At 44.1% G+C, this 14,856-nt stretch overlaps 1 protein-coding gene across 1 annotated transcript; it reads left to right on the top strand.

The window, feature by feature from the left end:
* The first annotated feature begins 212 nt into the window (after positions 1 to 212).
* Positions 213 to 1,160, top strand: LOC115091670 (olfactory receptor 52R1-like). Its single transcript, XM_029601834.1, has one exon. The coding sequence runs from the start codon at positions 213 to 215 to the stop codon at positions 1,158 to 1,160; it is 948 nt and encodes a 315-aa protein (XP_029457694.1).
* Positions 1,161 to 14,856: the final 13,696 nt, after the last annotated feature.

Below are 14,856 nucleotides of genomic sequence, written 5' to 3'. Positions count from 1 at the left end.
GCAAGCAGAGAGTAATAAGCAAAAAATTAAAGTAAAATAAGCAAACCCTAAAGCCAGAGACAGAGAAGGAGCAGAGCTCACATGTTTACATTAAGGAAGACACAGGCTATCAATTAGCTATGGTTTTTTTTCTCAGCTCTATCACACATTTCTTATTTCCAGCAGACAAAACTGACCTGATCGTCACAGGATACTGAAGACAGCTGCACATCATGTTATCTGTGAATAGCACTCACCGGCACCCATCAGCATTTATCCTCATTGGAATCCCAGGGCTGGAGGCTGCACACATCTGGATCTCTATCCCATTCTGCCTGATGTACATCATGGCTTGTATTGGAAACTGCACTGTTCTGTACATTATAAAAACTGAGAGGAGCCTTCATGAGCCCATGTATTACTTCCTTTCCATGCTGGCTCTCACTGATCTGGTGTTATCAACATCTGTATCACCTAAAATGCTGGCCCTGTTTTGGTTCCATTCCAATGAACTCCTTTTTGAAACTTGCCTGTTCCAGATGTTTTTTGTCCACTGTTTCTTCTCCATAGAGTCAGGAGTCTTTTTGGCCATGGCCATTGATCGCTATGTGGCAATCTGCAACCCACTGAGACACTTGGTCATCCTATCCAATTCCGTCATAATAAGGATAGGACTGGTGATATTAATCAGAGGTGTGCTGTTATCAATCCCATTTTGCCTTCTTCTGATCAGGCTTCCATTCTGCTCCAATAAAGTTATCATGTTTTCCTACTGTGGGTATTTTGCAGTGACAAAACTCGCCTGTGCTGATACACTGATTGACACTGTGTATGGACAGACTGTTGCCATTTTGGTTGTGGGGTTTGATGTGACTTTTACCGTCTTGTCTTATGTCATGATTCTGAGAGTGGTCTTCAGGCTTCCAACCTGGGCTGCACGCCTGAAAGCCTTCAGCACCTGCGGGTCCCACATTTCTGTCATTCTAACCTTTTACATCCTGGCTCTATTTACATTTTTAACGCACAGTTTTGGTCACAGTATTCCTCTTCATGTTCATGTAATCGTGTCCAATCTTTACCTCCTTCTGCCTCCCATGTTCAATCCTATAATCTATGGTGTGAAAACCAAACAGATTCGTTCTCAGCTGCTGGCAATGCTTCACTTTAATAGGAACAAGTAACTGAGTGATTTTTTTTTTTACTTCCCTGCAAGATAAATTCTTGTGTTTCTTTCACGCTAGTTACTATCAAGGAACCATCAGACATGTCATCTCTTCATCCATTTTCCCTTGTGTCTCTTATTATGCAACCAAACCTGATCCTCAGTTTTTTTTAATGTTATATTCCATATCCCCTGATATGTACAGCTAAATACTGATATGAATATCCAACGCTGGAAATCAGGAGACAATTCATATGAGAACAATTCTCGTTAGTGTTGCTATAAGAGATGCACTTGGTTCAACATTCATTCTAGAACTATGAATGCTACTTTAGTAGCCAGCCTAAGAAACCTATTCCAAGTCTTGTACTTCTCAGTACAGAATGCTAATCACAGGCCACTGACTGCCGCCCAACAGCATCACATTAAACATATTAGATTCACAATGTTTCTATATTGTTTAAAGTTCCATGTAATTATATAACCTCAAATGAGATAAAACATATTGTTACTACTACTTGGCAGGTTAAGTGATTTGGTTAATGACACAGAGTGAGTGGTTGCAGTGAGATCTGAGTCTGGGTGCAGAAACACTGGTGGCTTAATCACCAGAGAAGTTTAGGAGTACACACCTTGTCAAAATGTGGTTCTAACAGATGGCCATACCCACTTCCAGGTTAAGCCCTGCTGACTGACTGACTTCTCAGCCAATCAGCAATCACTTCCAGGTCAATGCTGCCCCCATTCCCACTCTAGCCCCACCCCTTTGTTGACATCCGTCATAGCCCTGACTACCCTCCACCCCTTTTTGTCACTTTTTGATGACATCACTTCCAGTCATACCCCCCTGATTGGCCCTTGAGGAGAGCACAGAGCAAAACTGGAAATACATTTTTCAAGGTGGTGGTGGTGGGCACCTGGAGACAGGAAATGACACACAACCAAGATGGCAGATGTTGTGGTGAGGACTGGAAGGGGACCAGAAATGACATTATGAGGGCACATGTGAAGTAAAACTAAAAAAAAAAAAGTGCATTTGAATCATGCCATTGTCAGCCATGCCATTGTGTCAGACAACACAAGCCATGACTCCATCCCTGTGCAGGCTCATAACTTGTGTTTACAAGGGAAGAGCATGGTGGGAAGCCGTGTTGGAAGAAAGGAGCATGCTCAGTAAGCAGCTGCAGGGGGTTGAAAGGGTAGTCATAGCAGTCATTAAAATCCTTCTACTTTTTCTGCCAATCCAAACCCTTAACTAAAAATAGAAAATCCTTTTTGTTTGCTTTTTGTCACAAAGCATACATTTTTTTTTGTGACAGTTTTTTTTTTGTTTTTATTAAACACAATATTGTTTGAGAAAAAGAGAGAAAAGTCACCAGTTGTAAATTTCATCTCAGCAGAGAATTTCTGTAGCAGAGAGAAAAGTGACAACTACTACTCCCACCCACCCCCACCATCACTGCTTTCTGTAGCAGTGAGATAAAGCAGCTACATCCAAACACATCACCCCCCACTTCCACCATACTCGCAGTTAAAGAGAGAAATGCATTTTTTTTTATAGCTGAGAGGTGGACACTCACCTCTTTATATATATATATATATATATATATTAGGGATGTGAATCATTTTCCATATCGTCTTAACAATAGAAATCGTATGGCAGGGCAAGAAAATCGTCTTAGGCACGATTTTTTAGTTAAAAAATCGTTAAAAATCGTTTTTTCCGATTAGTGCGCACTAACGGGAGTTAGTGCGCACTAACTGGGAGTTAGTGCGCACTAACTGAAAATGATACAATTTGACACTTTTCAGGTCAGTTAAGGTCAGTTTAGGAATGAATATGTATTCCTATTGGCTGCCCTCTTATTTATTCATGTTACCAAGTTTCCTACTGACAGTATATGGGGGATGGGAAATGGAAACAGTTGGTAGCTTGACAAAACAAGTAATGTGATCAGTCAATGTGACTAGAACTTGTGCCCTAACCCTGATACCAGGGGTATTGTGATCTTCCTGCACACAGTGCCCTATCCCTATTAATACCAGGAGTGTTGTGATCTTCCTGCACACAGTGCCCTATCCCTAATACCAGGGGTGTTGTGATCTTCCTGCACACAGTGCCCTATTCCTGATACTGGGGGTGTTGTGATCTTCCTGCACACAGTGCCCTATTCCTGATACCGGGGGTGTTGTGATCTTCTTGCGCACATCCCGGTATCAGGGATAGGGCACTGCATGCAGGAAGATCACAACACTCCTGGTATTAATAGGGATAGGGCACTGCATGCAGGAAGATCACAACACTCCTGGTATTAATAGGGATAGGGCACTGCATGCAGGAAGATCACAACACCCCTGGTATCAGGGATAGGGCACTGTGTGCAGGAAGATCACAATACCCCGGAGGAGTGAGGGTCAGGCAGCTCCCCCCTGTCTGTGAAGCCAGCCTCTCACTAGTAATGCAGGGAGGGAGCTGTCTCAGACTTCACCATCCACCCCCCCCCTCACCCACACACCATTCACTAGCTGGGACATGGGGGAAGTCAGGAGTGAGGGACAGGCAGCTCCCCCCTGTCTGTGAAGCCAGCCTCTCACTAGTAATGCAGGGAGGGAGCTGTCTCAGACTTCACCATCCTCCCCCCCCCTCACCCACACACCATTCACTAGCTGGGACATGGGGGAAGTCAGGAGTGAGGGTCAGGCAGCTCCCCCCTGTCTGTGAAGCCAGACTCTCACTAGTAATGCAGGGAGGGAGCTGTCTCAGACTTCACCATCCTCCCCCCCCCCCCCCTCACCCACACACCATTCACTAGCTGGGACATGGGGGAAGTCAGGAGTGAGGGTCAGGCAGCTCCCCCCTGTCTGTGAAGCCAGCCTCTCACTAGTAATGCAGGGAGGGAGCTGTCTCAGACTTCACCATCCTCCCCCCCCCCCCCTCACCCACACACCATTCACTAGCTGGGACATGGGGGAAGTCAGGAGTGAGGGTCAGGCAGCTCCCCCCTGTCTGTGAAGCCAGCCTCTCACTAGTAATGCAGGGAGGGAGCTGTCTCAGACTTCACCATCCTCCCCCCCCCCCCTCACCCACACACCATTCACTAGCTGGGACATGGGGGAAGTCAGGAGTGAGGGTCAGGCAGCTCCCCCCTGTCTGTGAAGCCAGCCTCTCACTAGTAATGCAGGGAGGGAGTTGTCTCAGACTTCACCATCCTCCCCCCCCCCTCACCCACACACCATTCACTAGCTGGGACATGGGGGAAGTCAGGAGTGAGGGTCAGGCAGCTCCCCCCTGTCTGTGAAGCCAGCCTCTCACTAGTAATGCAGGGACGGAGCTGTCTCAGACTGGTATCAGGGTTAGGGCACTGTGTGCAGGAAGATCACAACACTCCTGGTATTAATAGGGATAGGGCACTGTAAGAGATGACTGTAGTAGATTGAATAAAGATCTGATGTTTCTGCTCTCCTCACACCAAACAAAAACAACACACAAGCAGAGAAGCCCTTCTTACAAAGCTGAGCTAGTGAGTTAAGTAGGAGGAAAAGTAAACATACTGGTGCCAGTGTGGCTACTTAAAAAATACACTTACCAACAATCAATTACATATATTTGAACTGTGTACAGTTCCAGCCAGGACCACCTTTCTAAAATGCACAGTGATTGGCAAATTCAACATGCACTAGCATTTCAGGTGCCTGCTAACAAAAATAATAAACAAACAAGTTCTAGTCACGTGAGTGCTGATCATTACATTACTTTTTTTGTCAAGCTTCCAACTGTTTCCATTTCACATCCCCCCAACCATATTGGTAACATCAATAGATAAGAGCACAGCCAGCCAATAGGAATACATACATACATATTCATTCCTAAGTGACCTTTACTGACCTGGGAAGTGTGAACACTTTGTTTCATTTTCTGTTGGTGTTCGTTAGTTTCCAGTTCCATTTCCCATCCCCCCAACCATCACCTCAGTGGTAACCTTGGTAATATCAATAGATAAGAGGGCAGCCAGCCAATAGGAACACATATTCATTCCTAACTGACCTTCAGTGACCTGGAAAGTGTTTATTTGTATCATTTTCAGTTAGTGCGCACTAAATCGAGTTAGTGCGCACTAACGGGGAGTTAGTGCGCACTAACTCGATTTAGTGCGCACTAACACGATTTAACGATTTTTAACGATAAATCGTTAGAATTTCTATTGTATCGTGTTCTATAACGATTTAAGACGATATAAACATTATCGGACGATAATTTTAATCGTTGAAAAACGATTCACATCCCTAATATATATATATATAAAGAGGTGAGTGTCCACCTCTATATATATATATATATATATATATATATATATATTATGTGTGAAACTAAAAAAGACAGACCCAGCCAAGATTATAGTTTTTTAAATTGTATAATTATAAAAAATGAGTAGAAATCAGGATTATTTTTTTTTGTTTGCTTTTTAAAAGCAAGCCAGGAAAAAGATGGAACCAGTACACTGTCCATAAGCATACTGAGAAGGCAGCCATCATGGAGTGTGCAAGGAATCTTGGGGAAAAAGATATGCATCCTGGGTAGTTATCATGGACCCCACCACATGGTCCCGTCCCCCCCTGCTTTCACCATCCAGAGGGCAGAAGCAGCATTGCACCCCCCACACACACAACCACTCTCTTCCTCCCTACTTTAGGAAAACCACTATGTGGACCCCCTGTTTACACCATCTGGAGGCCAGAAGCAGTACTGCATCCCCCACAACTACGCACCATCCATCCTTCCTCCTTCATTTTATTTAGTTAGTTTTATTTTAGGGTTTAAACATGAACATAAGCAAACTTTTTTAAATAAAAGAAGATAGGTGATGTTACATGAAATCCAAAACATGTCTAGACATGCCTTTTGTGACCAATGTAGAAAAGGAGGAAAAGAAAATTGCAGTTTTTGTTGGGTAATAATGATTACAATAATTCGATGAATTAAAGTTCTTAAGAGGATATTTTAAGGTGGCAATACCCATATGGACCTCCTGCTTTTTTACCATCCAGAGTCCAGAAACAGTATTGCACCCCCATCCTCCCCCCCCCCCTCCATTTAAGGCTATACCCACATGCCCCCCTGCTTTTTGCCATTCTGAGGCCAGAAGCTGTATTGCACCCCCTCAACCACAAACCAACCCCGTCCTCACTCCTTCATGTTTATTTCATTTATATTTACTTTTATTTTTAAACATGAACATAAGCAAATTTGTGAAAAGAAATGGAGGCATATGACATTACAGCACATTTTAGCCAAGGCTTTTGGAAAGCAGAGATGTATAAGAAGTTATTTAAAAACTGTAGGCAAACCAAGATTCTGCAACCCTCCTTTATTCCAAACATACATAAAATGTTTCTTTTTTTAAGAAATAAAAGTATTTAAAAAAACTAAAATTCAGTTAGAACATGGTTAGACAGGTCAGTGCTGTTTAATACAGTAAGGCTACAATACATTTATATATATATAAATATGGAAATATATATATGTGTGTGTGTGTGTGCATGAGAAAAAATATATATATATCTGTCAGAGAACCCTAAAATAGGGTAAGTAACACCACTAATGGTTTTAATGATTTGAAAGGTGATTAATGTTGCAAGTTTTATTATACAATGGCAAAAAATATGAAAACTATTCAAGAAAATGTTCAAAAAATAACACAACAGCACCACATATATTTATCAATTGCACTAGTCAATCATTCCTCATTCACACCACTTCTAAACTCTCTGGATAGTTATGCATTTATAACATGCATAGATATCAACATAAAACATTGTCAAAATATATACGAAGTGCTTGTAATGAAACAATGACACACTTTCAACAGAGCTGGACTTCAAGAAAGATACTTTGTGACTTGCAAATGAGTCACCTGGAAGGCACCTTCATTATAAAGGGAATACAGCTGAACCACAGTCCACAAGAAAGGATACTTTGTAATTGTTTCACAGGAATGTTGTTCCAATGATGTTTCTTTAGTCCCTGTTCTACGTTTGCTATATCCTGCATTTTCTCTGTCCCTACAAATGCCTCTGGTTCACCGTCCAGGCTTCCTCAAGGAAAAATATTCTTCATAACTATTCTTGCATTGAGTGCTGGACATAATCTACAGAGTTTAGCAAAGCCTTTGATACTGTCCTACACAAAATACTCATAAACAAAATGAGAAGTTTGGGGCTGAATGGCAAGATGGTGTCATGGATTGCAAACTGGCTGATTAATAGAAGACAGAGTGTGATGGTGAATGGCACCTACTCTGAAGAGAAGAAAGTGTTAAGTGGTCTGCCACAGGGATCAGTGTTTATTTATTTATTTGTACATTTTTATATACCGAAGTTTAGCTAGATGCCTTCACTCCGGTTTACATTTGAAACAACATATTACATTTGTGGAGGCTATTAGTAAAAAGATAAAACAACATGAGAGTAAACTGTTATATCTATGAGCTTTGAGTTACATAAAATGGTATAACTTATATAATATGGCTTAGGGTAAGACAACAGATGCTTATGTGTTCATGTTATCAGCTTTTCTAGCATCAGATTAGGGCTATCAGTGGTGGGGATGTGTTTGTCAGTCCGTTATAAGGATTAAATATCTGTAATGGCAAGATTTAAATAAATATTTATAAAGTTCAAATGTCTGTAACAGAATGGGTGATAATTATTGTATGTGGTGATTATTGTGGTGTGGGCGATTAGCCGATTCCGTCTTTGAAGGCTTGTCTGAAGAGCCATGTTTTGAGATCTTTTTAAAATGTTTTTGTGTTATTTTGTAATCTCAGGTTTTCCGGAAGCGAGTTCCAGAGGTGAGGGCCTGCTATGCATATGGCTCTGTTTCTTACAATGGTGTTGGGACCGGTACTGACATAACCAAAGGAATTGAGGCTAAATTCTGTCTATTTGTGGATGATACTACAATCTGCAACAGTGTCTAAAAATCTGAAGATGGCAAAGCAGTGTGACATGGAGATTACTAAAGCCAGATGAATGATGGAATGCATAGGAAGAGGAATATCTAGTAAGAAAAAAGAAGTGATAATTCCCTTGTACAGATCCTTGGTGAGGCCCAACCTGGAGTACAGTGTTCGGTTCTGGAATCCTTATCGCAAGAGGGCAGAGACAGAGTGGAGGTGGTTCAGAGAAAGGTGACCAAAATGGTGGGAGGACTCCATCATATGACCTATGAGAATAGATTAAATGACCCAATTATGTACATCCTGGAAGAGAGGAGACACAGAGGGAACATGATACAGACCTTCAGAAACATGAAAGATATAAATGATTCACAGCTAAAAGCAAACCTCTTTTACTTGAAAGATATAATGAGAACAAGGGGTCACAATATGAAACTCTATGGAGGTAAACTCAAACTGAATGCCAGGAAATGATTCTTCATGGAGCGGGTGGTGGATGCTTGGAATGCCCTGCTGGAGGAGATGGAGAGGAAGAAGACTGTAAAGGACTTTAAAAAGACATGGGATAGACTATGTGGATCCTGAAGGAAATAATTTCACGAGTTCCCAAAGGTATGGGAGCTGAGCAGAAGCAATAGGGAAGAAGAAAAGGAGAAATTGTGAAGAGGTAATAGGACAGGACAGCAAGAGGGAAGGAGTTAGATTATGTGGACCCCCCTAAGGAGCTCTAGCAAAGGGGCATAGGGTTAATCAGTTTCAATGAAACCCTAGTGACAATGAAAGGAGCCAGACTAAAGATCAAACAAGATTCGGAGCAGACTCCATGGACCATCCAGTCTTTGTCTCCCATCTATTTCTATGTATCTGTGTATCTATGTAATTTTTGGGTTCTCTGATGGATATACCATTTTAGGTACCATTTTTATTTCATTTAAAGCCTAGATCCAATATGTTTGGTGTGTGTGCGTATGTGTGTCTGTGTGTGTGAGAGTGAGTGTCTGTGTGTGAATATTTTGAAACTATCCATAATAAAGAATGATATAACAACTTTTAACAAAATCTATGGGTGGCATGTTCCCTGCTTTGTTTTTGTTTGTAAAAGATGTGAATGGAAGAGAAATAAGACTTTTTGCTGACCCTCTGTTACTAAAGACAAAACAATGCATGATGACAGATGGAAAAATAGACTATTATTCTCTGGGTGTTTCTTTATAAAGAATGTGTATTTTATGTGATAAGCAATAGGGATGTGCAGACAAAAAGTTTTCGTTGATAAGTTGATAAGTTGAAGTTGAGGGTCGATTTCATTCAATATGGACATATGGAGAATTCCATAAGTTGAGGGTCTGTCCATACGTTCACCAGTTCCCTAAATAAAAATTTAAACCCCTCACCCTCCTTAATCCCCCCCTCCCAAGACTTACCAAAACTCCCTGGTGGTCCAGCGGGGAGTTAGGAAGCCATCCCTGCACTCGTCTGCGATTTCCTCATGGCACCGATAGCCTGTGTCACAGGGGCTGCCGTGCCATTGGTCAGCCCCTGTCACATGGTCACCGGCGTCATCTTGTACTCCTACCACGTGACAGGTAGGTCATGTGGCAGGAGGTCGCTCTGGGACCCCCGTTGGACCCAACCGGAACTTTTGGCCAGCTTGGGGGGGCCTCCTGACCCCCCAAGCTGACTCGATGTGACGCCGACGTCATGTGCTCCTCCGCGCCTCCGCTCCCAGACCCCCGCTGGACCCAACCGGAACTTTTGGCCAGCTTGGGGGGGGGGTCAGGAGGCCCCCCCAAGCTGGCCAAAAGTTCCGGTTGGGTCCAGCGGGGGTGGAGCGGAGGCGTGGAGGAGCACATGACGTCGGCGTCACATCGAGTCAGCTTGGGGGGTCAGGAGGCCCCCCCAAGCTGGCCAAAAGTTCCGGTTGGGTCCAACGGGGGTCCCGGAGCGGAGGCGCGGAGGAGCACATGACGTCCGCGTCACTCCGACATGACGCCGACTTCACATGCTCCTCGCAAAGGAATACAGGGATGGCTTCCTGACTCCCCACTGGACCACCAGGGAGTTTTGGTAAGTCTTGGGGGGGTCAGGAGGGTGGGGGGTTTAAGTGTTTTTTAGGTTCAACGTATTCAACATAGCTATGTTGAATACGTTGGAACTCGCGATGCGTTTCTCCTCAAACCTTTTTTTTCTCTTTTAAAAATATAAGTTGCGTTTTACATATGCGTTCAAAACGAATGCACACCCCTAATAAGCAATAACTGTAACAATTTCATTATCAGACTTTTGTAACAACATATTATATTTTGACTTTGTGTCTTATACACTTCGGTTTATTGCAAAAGGGGAAATGTTCTTAGAAACACGAGGCCATGCAATCGGTCATTTCCCCAGTTCCCTCCCAGTCCACTCCAATAAAGAAGTGGACTGGGAGGGAACTTCCTAACCCCCTAGCTAACTTGCCCGCCTTTTCCCCTACCCTCCCTGACCCCCTAAAACCTATCTAACTACCCTTCTTGTTTTCGGTTTTTAACTTACCTCCTCTCCTGAGCAATAGTAAGTTGTGCGGGCTGGGCGACTGCCCGCTCACGCTTCAGCGGGACAGCAACCAATGGCGCTATCCCAGCCCACCCACAGCTCACTCAGATTCCCCCCCTGGCTTTCCATGGCCTACTCGTTCTTATTTTGCCAGCTCTTCCATGCATACTGGGAGAGATGCATGAGGCCCGGCCATGCATGTACCTTCCGATATTGGCGTGTGCCAGCTTTTGAAAATGTACCCGTAACTCTAATAAAGTGTAATATAAACACATTTATAATAAAGATACTATGGTTTCAACTATACATTATGCCCTATCAGTCTGTGTAGGTTCTGTGGCACCAGGGGAGTATGGGGGGGCAAGAAATGACACACGCTGGCCAATCATGCGCAGTTAACATTACTGCAGGGCATGTGGAGGTAGCCATGTTTTATGATCTCACAGGAAATGAGGTCTTCATTGGGTGTGCTCAGTCAGAGGCCATTTTTTGTTTTCAGAGACATTACCTTGCTGCATGTGAAAATACTCGTACTTAATGATGTCACAGGAAATGATGTCACAGTCAGACATGTACAGTACAGACCACCTGCCTATAAAAGAAACTATCCTATAAGTATCCAGATACATTTTATTGAGATAAATGTCTAGGTTTCAGTATTATTTAAATTTGTACAGCTAAATCATTAAGTCATTACCTGGATAAAATGTACCCATATAAGTGATGCCGAAACCTCGACACCTTTTGGATCAATGCCAATGAATATCAGCCTCTTAGTGGACAGGAATGTGGTACCTTCTACTGCTGAGGCCTTTTTGCAAATTTCATTAAAGATGGATAAAAAAACAAACAAACCTCTAATACTAGCACCCAAGGGAGAGTGCATTACTTCTTTTCTGGAATTTAGTGGAAACGAGTGAAACAATATAACAACGAAAATGAATGAACGTGGCAGCTATTTACAGAAATGTTTAACAAATTGCAACAACACAAAAAAAAAAAAAAGAACCAAACCAAAATTATTTTTTCTGAGCGCATTCATAGAAGTCCTGCCAGTGTCCAAGGGGGTACACCAAAGATCAAGAAGTAGCTGAGAAGGCACATCAACGATGGACAGCCTGAATCTGGCCCAACTTCTTGACTCATCTGTAAGGCTATTTGAATATAATAATTTATATAAACTTTACCTTTTATACTGGACCTCAAATTTATAAGAATAATAAAACAATTCTGTTTGTCTTAGACAGTGGATATTTTATTAGGGATCCTTTGGTGTTAATACAATAGTATACATTTACTATCTATCAGATGTTGCAAGGATCATGGATTCAGGGATTGTTATCAGTAGAAAAATAATAGATTTTCATTATATCTGTGAGGCTCCTGCTTATGAAATCACTTGCCCTTAAAAGTTGCCAATGCTGTATTCTGACTAACCATAAAAAAAGAAATTAAATGCCCCAAATACAGTTGGTGTTTGGCTCTTCTCCTGGTTGCTGAGCGATGGGTGTCGCGGTGTCTGGATCAGCAGGGGCTCCACGTCAGATGCTGGCAGCCTGGCTCTTACGGGGATGTTAGCAATTCTCTAACTAGCGCTGAAGAGTCCTACCTAAGACTAGCAGCTGGGAGTTGTTACATGAGGCCCAAAAAGAAATCAGTCCTTTTTTCCCTCCCTTATAAAATGATTCATCTGCATTTCTTAGTTCATTAATGCAGAGTAATTAGCTTCCAGATTGACACTTCTATAGTTTTTTGGTTTTTTTTTTCAAATAAAGCAGTTCATCGTTTGGTCAGGGGTGACGTCCGGGGTTTGGAAGCAGATATCCTCTAATAAATCCACAAATGCTAACTGGTAGGTTTGGGGAGCTAAGCAAAAAAGCACATTGTGGGCCGGATTTTAAAAAGGGTTACGCGCATAAGGTACGCGCGTAACCCTTTTAAAAAAAAACCCTGCACGCGCCGAGCCTATTTTCCATAGGCTCGGCGGCGCGCGCAAGCCCCGGGATGCGCGTAAGTCCCAGGGCTTCCAAAAAGGGGCAGTCAGGGGTGTGGACAGGGGCCGCGGTTTTCGATCAGGGGCGTGTTCAGGGGCCTGTGGGCAGCCGGGGGCATGGCTGAGTGCCCCGCCGGCGCGCGTAAGTTACTACTGCCCGGAGGCAGTAGTAACTTTTCTGATAAAGGTAGGGGGAAGGGTTAGATAGGGCCGGGAGGGTGGGTTAGGTAGGGGAAGGGAGGGGAAGGTGCGGGGGGGGGGGGGGGGGGGGTGTGGAGGGAACGGGCAGCGTGCGCAGAGCTCGGCGCGCGCAAGTTGCACAAATGTGCACCCCCTTGCGTGCGCTGACCCCGGATTTTATAAGATACGCGCGGCTACGCGCGTATCTTATAAAATCCCGCGTACTTTTGTTCGCGCCTGATGCGGGAACAAAAGTACGCGCGTGCGCGCTCTCTTTTAAAATGTAGCCCTGTGTGCATGAAATGGTCTTTCCTGGGCAGAGAAAGATGCCAAGTATTCAAGTATTCCTGTGAAAATCAAAGACCACTGGGTGCAATAAAAAGATATCCAAAATATACATAGCAAAAATGATAAAGACACAATAATGAGAACAGGAAAATGTATCATTGTATTTTTACTTTTTTTTTTTTTTAAGGAGGAAAAAGACTTCGGATGAAGCTCGCACTCTTTCACGCCTGCATATTTGGTGGAAAGGCCGGCAGTGCCCTCCTCCCTTTCCTGATTCCCAGACTCACCTTCCCGTCTGACTACCTCTGCGAAGCCAACCCAGAGCTCCACGGCTCTGGCTGCTGTTAGCCCCACTTTTCTGGCAAAGCCCCCTCTAGGTCTAGGGATTGCCTCTCCTTGGGCCTCATAACACGTGTGGTCAGCCGCTGGTTCCAGGCTCTGGTTCCTGGCGCTGCCTTATCCCCACCACGATGTCCTCTAGAGCCTTTTTACTGAGATCATGCAGACCCCCTGTGTCCAAGTGACTGATCCAAGTCCCTAGTGGCCTTTGCTGGCTTTGCCGGCACAGTGACGGGCCCACAAAACAGAAAGGTAGGCGATCTATAAAAGCCCTGAGGAAGTAAAAAAGAAATAGATACCTGACGTCTGTCAATTAAAATTTATTTCAAAGGAGACAATAAAAGCTTTTTAAAGTGTTTCTGTGGAGGGATAGGAAAACACTCTGTGGCCTAGGTGATGGAGAGTCCCTTCTATGGTGTGTATATGTTTCTGTTGTGGTGTTTTCCTCAAGAACAGACAGGCTGGACTCAGACTGGGTGTCCAAATCATATTTACTAGAGATGTGAATCAGAACCTGAATCTGATCGGTTCCGGTTCCGATCCAAATCTTAAAATTCTTATCGCCCGGCCCGATTTGTTTTTTGATTATTGGCTGCGCCCGATCCGATAATCAAAAAACCCTCCCCCACCCTCCCGAACCCCCAAAAAAGGTTTTAAAAATACCTGGTGGTCCAGTGGCAGCGCGGGGAGTGACCTCCCGCTCTCGGGCCATTGGCTACGTTAATAAAAATGGCGCCGATGGCCCTTTGCCCTTACCATGTGACAGGGTATCCGTGCCATTGGCCGGCCCCTGTCACATGGTAGGAGCACTGGATGGCTGGCGCCATCTTTAAAAATGGCGCCGGCCATCCAGTGCTCCTACCATGTGACAGGGGCCGGCCAATGGCACGGATACCCTGTCACATGGTAAGGGCAAAGGGCCATTGGCGCCATTTTTATTAGGGGCAGCCGATGGCCCGAGAGCGGGAGATCGCTCCCCGCTCCCCCACTGGACCACCAGGTAATTTTAAAAGGTTTTGGGGGGGTCAGGTGGGTGGGGGAGGCTAAGGGGGACATTTTAAAGGGTCGGGTGGGTTTTTTTTTTATCGGGCCATCGGCGCCATTTATATTAGTGGCAGCCAAAATGGTGCCGATGGCCCGAGAGCGGGAGATCGTGCCGGGACCCCCCCCATTGGACCCCCAGGTAATTTAAAACATTTTGGGGGGGGTTCGGGAGGGTGAGGGATTCGTTTTAAAGGGTCGGGGTGGGTTTAGGGGTTGTTTTGGTGTGCCGGTTTTCCAGCCCTCCCCCCTCCCCCGATTTACGATTTTCCACGATAAATCGGGGGAATTTCTATTGTATCGCGACTCTAATGATTTTTGACGATTTAAAAAATATCTGACGATTTTTTTAAATCGTCAAAAAATGATTCGCATCCCTAATA

This window comes from Rhinatrema bivittatum, chromosome 5 (assembly GCF_901001135.1).
Source record: "Rhinatrema bivittatum chromosome 5, aRhiBiv1.1, whole genome shotgun sequence".
NCBI classification, from domain to species: domain Eukaryota; kingdom Metazoa; phylum Chordata; class Amphibia; order Gymnophiona; family Rhinatrematidae; genus Rhinatrema; species Rhinatrema bivittatum.
Note: the sequence above shows the minus strand (reverse complement) of the source record. Positions and strands in the feature narration are given on the sequence as shown.

Coding starts and splice junctions, on each gene's coding strand:
- LOC115091670 (XM_029601834.1), top strand. CDS start 213: ATGTTATCTGTGAATAGCACTCACCGGCACCCATCAGCATTTATCCTC.